General features: G+C 37.7%; 1 protein-coding gene across 1 annotated transcript; it reads left to right on the top strand.

Moving 5' to 3' along the window:
• The first annotated feature begins 1,044 nt into the window (after positions 1 to 1,044).
• LOC103723280 (serine/threonine-protein kinase SRPK-like) lies at positions 1,045 to 7,627 on the top strand. The gene is made up of 4 exons (XM_008814160.4): positions 1,045 to 1,387; positions 2,346 to 3,125; positions 6,956 to 7,003; positions 7,075 to 7,627. Exons 1-4 carry the CDS (start codon positions 1,205 to 1,207, stop codon positions 7,321 to 7,323), a joined length of 1,260 nt encoding a protein of 419 aa, XP_008812382.2. The 5' UTR covers positions 1,045 to 1,204; the 3' UTR covers positions 7,324 to 7,627.
• Positions 7,628 to 10,470: the final 2,843 nt, after the last annotated feature.

Raw genomic sequence — 10,470 nt, 5'->3', positions numbered from 1 at the left:
TGTTCAATGGTCGCTGATGGACAGGTTTGCCACGTCGGCGAATATTTTAGATCTCGTGTGTGGCGCCGCCGGAACAATAGGAGCCGTTGGAGCGGCGAGCAATGGAGGGTACGATTATAGGGTCGACAGGATGCACGGTGAGGATACGAGATGATGGGAATGGCGGTGGAGGGGCTTCAGTTCTGGTGGAACATTACGTCACCGCCGGGTGTCCGCTCCACCGCGGTGATCCAGTGCGAAATATAGGAGCTATGCAAAAGAAATAAAAGAAACTTGCGTGACTAAGTTAAACGGTCAGTTTTTTTTTTTTTAATCTTGTTTCTTATTATTATTAATTACTGGTAATGAAAAGGATATTTCTTTCTGTTAATGAAAAATATGTTAAAGTGTATTTAATTTTGTTTACAAGGAAACTCCTAAAAAGAAAAAAATGGTTGGATATATGTATTCTATTTTCATTTATGCAACTCTAGCCCAATTTCTTAAATCATATATTACTCCTCTCTGGCTAATATTTAGACAAAAATTAGAGGACTTTGCAATCTAATTGGACTTCATTCGCTCCATTAGAGATACCTTACATTAGATCTTCGAAGCTCCTCTATAAATCATCTACTTTCAGTACTATAAATTTTATTTTTTTATACAATCACATCTCAATCTTAAAGCTATACATCCGTCTTTATTTTCTCTCTTCTCTATCATATTACCAACTCTAAGCTCCTATTGATGTTATTTTTTACCATATCACCTTTGTTTACTAATAAAGTGAGAAACTGTATTTTATTTTTCCAATACTAGAGGTCTACCAAGCATAATTTGTTTTCCTTTCACAGTATTGAATTCTTTCCATGCAAAATAGTAAAATACTAGCCTATATTACCATTCTAAACCTGCTCAATGGTCCACTGGCACGTGCAAGCACGTGCCAGATATAAACAAGGTGATTACCTAAAAAATTACCCCCTAGAATCCCTGCCAACGGGAAACTGGAGAGCCAGGCGGGTCGCTTTTTTTTCTGAAAAAATAATAAAAAGAAAAAAAGAATTGCCGAAAGGGCGAGAGAAGCTTCCGTTTCTCTTCTTTTTTCTTCTCATAATCTCAGGTGAGGTGGTGGATTCATTCGCTAACCATTGCAATAAAGAGAGGGTGTCGGCGATCAACGAAAAGAGAGAAAAAAGGGCGCGAGGGAGAGAGGGAGGCAATGCCGTGCTCGTCGTCGTCGGGGTCGGGGGAGGAGGACGAGGGCATCGACGCCTACCGGAAGGGCGGCTACCACGCGGTGCGGGTCGGCGACCCCTTCGGCGGCGGCCGCTACATAGCCCAGCGCAAGCTCGGCTGGGGCCACTTCTCCACCGTCTGGCTCGCCTACGACACCCAATGCCAAGTACGTCCTTGTCGATTTCCTGCTCTCCTTTTCTATTTCTCTCCTATCTTGGTATTTGGCTCTCTTTTTATTCCTGACGGGAGAGATCAAGAAAGATCTCGTCTTTAATTCCTATTACTCCTAACTACGTTGTTTTCCCCGATTTCTTACATGAATTTGTGCAGTTCCTATAAAATCACGCGGATTCTCTTGATAAAAATCTCATCTTTACGTGCTTTTTCTGCAACTATGTCTTTGAATTACTTTAACATGGAGGAATTAGTGAAACTATGATGATGGTTATCTCAAAAGGTGATCTTCGATAGAATTGCTTCGAGAAATGGTTTGTTTAATTAAGATGGATAGAATTTGGTCGTAATATCGTGTCAGTGATCCTTATTGCTACTGCTATTGCCTAACCTTGATTGATGCAATCTATTTTTGTTTATTTGTTATGAGCGACCTTTTCTCCGTCTGACGATTTTGTTTCCCAATTCAGTTATCCTCAATTTGTGGTTATTTCCACCTGCCGATAGTCTTATGTCATTTGTTTTTAAATGATATTTCCTTCAATGATTTCGTTTCGGGCATCTGTTGTCTTTACTGCATTTTCCTCTTATGTTATACATACCCCCATTATTTAGCTCAGAGGAGTTCAGGTTACTTTACTCCATACAAGACAAATTATTTACCTCATTAATTATTTTTAGCCTGTAGACTCATCTTCTTATATATTAATTACAATTATATCTAATTATGATTGAAAAAATAAATTCCTTTCTTTCATTTGTTTGTTTAATCAATGTTTTGTTGTGTCATTGTGTTGAAATTTATTTGAATTTGTATATGCCCATCTAGCCTTCTTCTCTCATTTTCCCCACTTCTACATTTTAAGTTGAACATGCCCATGTTCAGGGCCTCTCTTATACATGAGCTTAACTTCCAATCTGAAGATTTGCTAACTGCATTTGCTTTGCAGAGTTTTGTTGCCCTTAAAATTCAGAAAAGTGCAAAAGAGTATGCTCAAGCTGCTCTCCATGAAATCGAGCTTCTTTCAGTGATTGCACCGGGAGATCCATCAAATTCAAAATGTGTTGCGCGTCTGCTAGACCACTTCAAGCATGCTGGCCCAAATGGGCAGCATCTCTGTCTAGTAATTGAATTACTTGGAGACAGCTTGCTGCGGTTAATCCGGTACAACCACAACAAAGGCATTGGGCTGCAAAGAGTTAGAAATATATGCAGATCAATCTTGGTGGGCCTTGATTACTTGCATAGGAAACTTGGTATAATTCATGCAGATTTGAAACCAGAAAATGTGCTCCTTATCTCCACCATTGATCCTGCAAAAGACCCTGCACGGTCTGGATTTACCCCAATTCTTGAGAGACCCGAGGGGAACCAAAATGGCAGGGTTGTGATTAATGTCTATGAGAAGAAGCTGAAGATAAGGGCAAAGAGGGCATTGTCGAAGCTCTCTCAAAGAAGAGGATCCATGGAAGGCCCTTTGGAGTTGGAGAGAAGTTTGGATGGGATAGATTTGAGGTGCAAGATTGTAGATTTTGGAAATGCTTGTTGGGCTGATAAGCAAATTACTAACGATATCCAGACAAGGCAGTATAGGGCCCCTGAGGTTATTCTTGGAGCTGGATACTCTTTCTCAGTTGATATGTGGTCTTTTGCTTGTATAGCTTTTGAGCTTGCTACTGGTGACATGCTGTTTGCTCCTAAGGATGGACAAGGGTTTAGTGAAGATGAGGTATGCTTCTGTCCCATCTTCTATTGTGTTTAAAATGATTCTGTTTATTGTATAAATGGTTTGAGGAAAATTAGCATAGTAACTTAGAAAACTGTCATTTGCTTGACTCTTCATCCATCTGGAGCTGTAGATGGCATGGCCAGAAATACTTGACATATCTATTTTGAACAAGCGTTGCAAGCTGGAGTATAAGCTATTCATATGGATTTGATACCCATTACATGGTGTTTCGGTGGCATAAATTCGAGAACTGATGATCATTGATGAGATCTCATTAAGTCCTTCTATTGACTGATTTGTTTAGCAATATATTTTTTTCTTGTTCTTGAAACATTGATAGGAAAGTAGGAACTTACCAACTCAATCATGCAATTTTAGTGATTACCCATGAGTCATGACCCTTAAAAATTGATAAATTCTTGTCCATATTATGATAATTATATTATAATGTCAACCAAAACGTAGTGCAACATATGAGTCATGAAACATGTGATGATGGAAGTGTGATGGTGCTGAAACCTACGAATGTTTTTGTAGCTTTGAAAACCCTGTTGATGGGGTTAATATATATTGATTTTGCTCTCCTCAGGTGTGAGATTTGCAAACTTTTCAATGTATCTAAAAAGCGAGGCTTTTATGTTCCCCTTTCATTCTAGTATATATATCAAATGAATAATTAATTGTCCTTGATGCTTTGGATGGTTGTAGATTTCCAGGTTCGTAGGATCGAGAAATCAATTCTCTGTTAAAATTAAGCTCTCCAACTAGATCAAAGTTCTCGAAGACATTCCTCATCCATAATGGGATATCCTTTGGTTGTTTGTATACTCTCACATGTTTCATGTAATTGATATTTGTTGATGCACACACTAAGTGCACTATTTAAATTCATTAGAACTTTATGCTCTAGCCTAATAATATTTCTTTCCAATATGTGACTGCTCAATGTCTGGTGGAGGTTGTTAAGGAATGTCTAAGGGTGCTGGAACACATATTTTAACAAATTGTTGCATGACCAATAAATTACTAGTGTTTGTGGGGTTGCACAAAGGATTATCCTTAGCTCGTGCCTCACTATTTTGCAATGATGTGTTATATACATACTAAAGACAAAATCTCTTGGTGTTTGTTAGTTGCAGTTATGCAGTGCTAGGCTATGGTAAACTAGAGTTCTCGAGGAAAATTTTGAAGGATCATGGTCTGAGTCAGTCGAGCCAAATGGAGTATGTAGGCTGCACTTTTGGCGAAAGTTGATTGGGAATGAAGCTCACAATCTATGGAAAATAAGTACCTGAAGAGCGAATCTATTTTTCACTTTGGATATATTATGCAAGTGTTAGGGAAATAATATTAGAGAGGCAAGATGAAGTGAAAGGGTATTGCTATTGTGTTGGTTGATTGATATATACTGTGAACTTGGGGGGCAATTATTTGACAGTGATCATGGCCAAGTCATGGACCTTATTCCATATAGTTTTGGGCATCAGGCTAACCTATTCAAGATTTTTGTTATACTTTGCCTAGACCTGGCCTATTGGCATCTCAAATCATGTGGTAAACTAGGAAGGATAAGGTCAGAAATCAGGAGAGTGGATGAAGCCTAAAGTGTAGAGTAAGATGCTCTGCCTGTTTACAAGAAAGACCAATCTATAACAGGAAGGAACAGAGCCTTGCCGAGAAGGGGCAAAAAGGAGGAGAAGGCCTCTAAGTTTATGGTATGGTGGTAGTGAAGAAGTATGACGAAGATTAATCTAGCAGTAGATTTTGTCCTAAAAACATGAATTTTGGGGAAGTAACTTGAGATTTGATCCGTCAACTAGCATGTTACGGTGGCAAAGTATTATGAAGTTGTTTATATAAAACAAGTAGCATAGGTTTGATAGTACTAGAGTCTTTCAGGTAGCTCCCAATGATCACCTGCTTTTCATTTTGGAACACGTGCCTTATATGCTTAAGCAATGTCCAAAGAGCAATTCTGTTTCAGCTGATTATCTACAATAACCAGAGCAAACATCTACTATCCAACTATTTGAGCTTGTAAATAGCATGTTAGGCCATGCATGCAACTTGATAAGGGATGAATTGTGTTAAAATGAAATAAGCAAAATCTCTATAGCCAATGAACTCCAGAGTTTAACTACTAGTACAGCCTAGAAATCACCAAAGCTATTAGCTGTCTTACTTTTTTCTTTTTTCCCTTGTATTTTCATATATAGCTTAAATTTGACTTCTATTTCTTTTTAGTTGACCATATAATGGTCTGAACCAAGATCCTTCCCTGCTCGAGATATTATGCTGCTCTAAAATTTTGAGATGCACTCTTCTTTTACTGAGTTTATTTTTTGTGATGCAATCCTCTCTGTTGACCATATAATCTGGAAGTCTTGCTGGTTAATCTAAGGTTAAGGTGAGTTCCTTTTCTCCTAAATTGACCATACAACGGCTCAAACCACGTTGCTCTTTAATGTTGAGATGACCACCTTCACCAACTGAGCTTTACCTTGAAAATTCCGCTTGTTTATTTCTTCCAAGTTGACTATAGAATGGTTCAAGGTGGGATCCATAGAAGTCACCCTCTCTCAGAAAGGTCAGCAGCAATCAACCATCAAGTAGCCAAAGATTGGTCTCTGGAGAGACCCAAGAAACATGGAAGGATCTCATGAAAATGCATCCGAGCAACTATAGCAACGTACATGGTGATCTATGAGTTCCCCACTTTCTCAAGCTGATTAACAACCATGTCTAAGTTTTTTATTTAAACAATTAGTGGGAGCTGTAAAAAATAAAAACATTACTATGCTATTTTTTTGCTGATGAACTAACCCAAAATACTCTCCTAACCATTGTGCTAGAACTTAGAATCATCTCAGCAAGGCACTAAGGCCAAAATTTTAGTACATGTGAAAAATTGGGAAATATGTAAAAAGACAGTTAACATTTGAGGTGTTAGCATTGAGTTTTAAGAATGGAATTTGAATTATTCATAAGAATATTAGAATTTAATTGGACACATGCCTTCATGAATTTAACAATTAGAGGAACACATATTATAATACAGTATAAAATATCAATGCTCTATCTACAATCAAAAGAGTAATAAGTGTTTTCCTTTTTCTCTGTTTAGTAATGGAATCTGATCCTACTTCTTGTTAAATAACCTGCCTATAAAAGCAATCGACCTTCTAGGTCTGGAGATGCAAATTCAAAGTATCAATTGCTGATCTTCATTGATATGTTTGTTACTTCCAGTATCAAGGACCATAGTTGAATATTGATGTTATTGAGCTTACTGCCTGACTTTTACCTTTAGGTTGGACTAAGAGTGAAAGTTTTCTTCTTAAAACTTAGAGGGATTGTTAAATTTATTATTATGTTCATAAATTTGTTATTAAAATGATTTGAGTGGAACAAATCTTTATTTTTTTTCATAACATCTAAGCAAGTATCTACGTGAAGAGACACCAGGGAGTTCTTAATTTCATGTGAGATCTCTACTTTTGTAATCATGCTTAAGCAAATTACTGTTTAGTGCTGTGATCATTTCTCAAAGTATATGGTTTTTAAAGTAAATTTCTCAAAGCAATTTACTTGCAGTAATCATTTCTCTCTGTACTTCTGCACTGCAACTGTCAAAATTAATTAAGAGAGGTTGGTTTTTTAGGCCATATAATTGTAAGATCAGACTCAAATACTTCATCATCTTCAGGAGAAAATGATTACTTTTTCATAACCATATTTCTCTTTGGCATGCACCAATGGGCAATGGCCCTGAGTTAATTATATTTTCATTAAAATATAAGATTTCCATGTCATTTGACTTTGGATTGCAGGATCACTTGGCTCTGATGATGGAACTTCTAGGAAAAATGCCTCGAAAGGTATATTTCGTTTCCACTCTATTTGACTCCTGAAGGAATCCGATACTGATGATCTTCTCTTGGGAGTCCAGATTGCTATTGCAGGATCTCGATCAAAGGACTTCTTTGACCGATATGGAGACCTGAAGAGGATCCGTAGGCTGAAGTTCTGGCCACTGGATAGGCTTCTGGCTGACAACTACAAATTTCCTGAGTCAGATGCCCATGGTTTTGCAGATTTTCTAAACCCTCTTCTCGATTTTGCTCCAGAGAAGCGGCCAACAGCAGCGCAATGTCTGCAACACCCATGGCTCAATGAAGCAGAATATGCGGGTGTATAAGAAGGGGAAAGCAGCATAAAACAATCTGGAACACATGCCAGCCACCAGAACTACCCTCCTTCTGGATATATGTGATTTTTATGTTTTTTTCCTCATGAAATTTCGATAATTTCATTTTATTGATTGAGTGTAAAATATTGAGGCCTGTATGGAGGATGCAGCTTTAAGTCAATTTTTAAGTTGTCTGAGTGAGAGTAACATCCTTCAACAGCATAAAGCGATGTTTGGTATAGATGTATCACCTAAAGATTCATATTCTTTTGCAAGAGAAAAGTACAGTATTGGATTCAAGATGTTTGATTAAGGCCATAGCAACTAGTTCATGCATAGAAAGCAAAGAAAGCTCAGGCATGATGATCTGAAAGTGCTTGAACCTCTGAAGGATGACTTATGTGGGACATGGAAGCTTTTTCAGAACTTCGTGCTCTTTGAGTGCTCTATGTATGATTTCAGCTGCTTTTTTTTTTCTACAAGTTGATCATAACAATGCTCCTTAATAAGGAAGCAGGTGTTGAATAGCTACAGATTGGCCTGAAAAAGCTAAAAACTGTCGGCCAAGAAGATTTTCATACCCCACCAAGCTGGTGCTGTTCGTGATTGTTCATCTTGATTTAATTGTGCATTGGGACCTCTTTGGACTTTGGAGGAAGGCAGTTGCCCCAGGTCAACACCTAAGGGCAAATCAATTTGCCACCTTAATAATAGCCCTTCAACGGCACAGCCAACCACTTTTGCAGCTGGTTCCTTGAAAGACTATTTTCTATAGGAAAAATATAGCAGTGAATATTAGCTGGTTTGGGTAAGTACATTTGGCATAAGCATGCAAAATTCACTTGATTTTTTATTTTCCAAGTGAAGATTAAATTTATTATTTATTTATTTATTATAAAAGGGGACACATTTAGGTTTTCTGATGATTTTGCTCTTGCGCCAAGAGACAGGCAATGCACATTTATTGATATACATATTTTAGATATTTGATACATATTTGTTTAAACTATCACTTGTCTTGTATTTCAGTCCAAGGAGAAAACCATAGGGATCCCTAAATATATGTTGTTCTTAAAATAAAACGAAATGAATTAAAAATAATCCACCATTTTCTTGCACAGTTAATTATTAAGTGGATTTCTTTATGCTAAAATTCACTTTGGGTAAATCTATAGATTCTGATTCCTGAGTGCGAAGATATAATTATAATCTTAAATGCAACCTACCAACCATTAAGGAGGCAGGCCTAACTCTTTTGCTCTGCTTGAAGGGTCCCACTGAAAAGCAAGTGGGGCATACACGTTAAGAGAGAAGATTATCTTTGCCTTGTAAAACAGTTGAGCATTTTCAGAGAACTTTGGTCTGAGGTGTTTTATTTGTTATCTAACCTGTGGATTCTAACTCGAACCTATGACCAATAAAATTTGGACCTCGGATTGCCCCCTGTATCATGAGCCGTTTTAACAACGACGCATGTGTGTTTGTATATATATGATTCTCTCTTAGATTATGTAAATCAAATAGAAGTGCAAGTATATCTATCAATAAAAACATCAGTAAATGGCAGGACTGCAGCCATCCATCATACTTTCCTTATCTAAAATCAGCTTTGTGCATTGCATGCCGGGTTCTAGCTGATGTTTAGTAACAAGTAGTGCAATGGGGTATTCAGCCAGTGATGTCTTAAGGCAGGTCTCTTGCAGGCATCTTCGCAATAATTTATCAATCAAAGACAATTCTCTAAAATGGTTGCCCAATTATGGGAGGTGTTTTGGATCATTGTAAGTTACTTCGAGATGTCTATCCCTCTTTTTTGCTTCATGAATGTGTTCAATCTTTTCTCACAAAACATTTTGGTACCATGCCAGCAAGATATAGTGAATGAATGGTGATGTCAAATTTCTAAGGATTTGTCGAACTTCCCAGCATCAGGTGAGCTATAAATGATTCATATCCAATATTGACTCTCCCAAGAATTCGAAGCAAATTGTTGAGGCTGCTCATAACACAGCATCAAATCCATTGTCCTTGCAAAATCTAAACCACGACAGCACTCCTCTTTTCTCTATTTCTCATGCTTTCCGAAACGAATGTAAATCCTCCGCTGGAAGAGACCGGCCGAAGGAAGGAGGAAGAATACCAGATAGGGGTGAATCTGCTTTGCAAGAATTTGCCAAGCAGACAGGTCCCAGAAAGCAAGGGAATCCAACACATGATAAGTCTCAGAGATTTAAGTGGGAAGAGGCAGAATAGTCAACACCTTTAATAGTGGCCATGATCAGAAGGTAACCATGAACAATAACAGATAAATTACATGCACATCCTACAGTATAATTCACAGAGGACATCAGCCCCTGAATAGAAGGATTTGTCCTAATGAGATTGCTAGGTATTTTGAGGTGGTTTTTACAACAAGCTATGCTAACTTGCCATCTAGTCCATTTGTATGGTGCAGGGTAGCCTCAAATTGTCTGTAATCTCAGTGGATGACAATTGATGATTGGGACGCACCACCGAACGCTGACGAGCAACATTTCTTGAGGACCACTTCCATGTAAAAGTCTCACATGAAGTAATAGCTACAATTCAGGTTAGATGCTCTCGGACGATCTTTCCATCAAAATCTCTGGGGTTACCTAAGCTAAAGAATGATGCCTTTGAGAATATATTGCTACACGAGCATATTTTATTCATTAGTTAACAAAGACCTCTTGACTGGTTCAAGTAGTCATAAACTATAACCAGAATATCACTATATCAACAGCAAGTTATGTTCTGATATCTCTAATGAGCCAACCACTCAATCTGCAGCCCGATTGCTTTCGGCGCCAGAGATCAGACTAATTTTCAGCTGGAAATTTGCAATTACTTATATCTTGCTTAACTTGGATGATGGAAGATATGAAAATAATAAAAGTAAATCAAGCATGCAGTATACTAAAGTATTAGAACAAGAAGTGCAATGCTATTTGACTTTCCAGATCTATACAACCTACCACCTGGGTCATGCATTCACGCTTACGACTACTAACATATCCAGATAGAACAAATGCTACTATGCATAAAAGAAGACCATTCTCGACACAAAAATTTCCATGCACTCCTTTTTTTGAACATTGAAAACAAAGTGACATACAACATAGTATATGAAATGCA

Source organism: Phoenix dactylifera, chromosome 18 (genome assembly GCF_009389715.1).
Source record: "Phoenix dactylifera cultivar Barhee BC4 chromosome 18, palm_55x_up_171113_PBpolish2nd_filt_p, whole genome shotgun sequence".
NCBI classification, from domain to species: domain Eukaryota; kingdom Viridiplantae; phylum Streptophyta; class Magnoliopsida; order Arecales; family Arecaceae; genus Phoenix; species Phoenix dactylifera.
The sequence above is the reverse complement of the archived record's forward strand: the minus strand, read 5'-3'. Positions and strand labels throughout refer to the sequence as shown.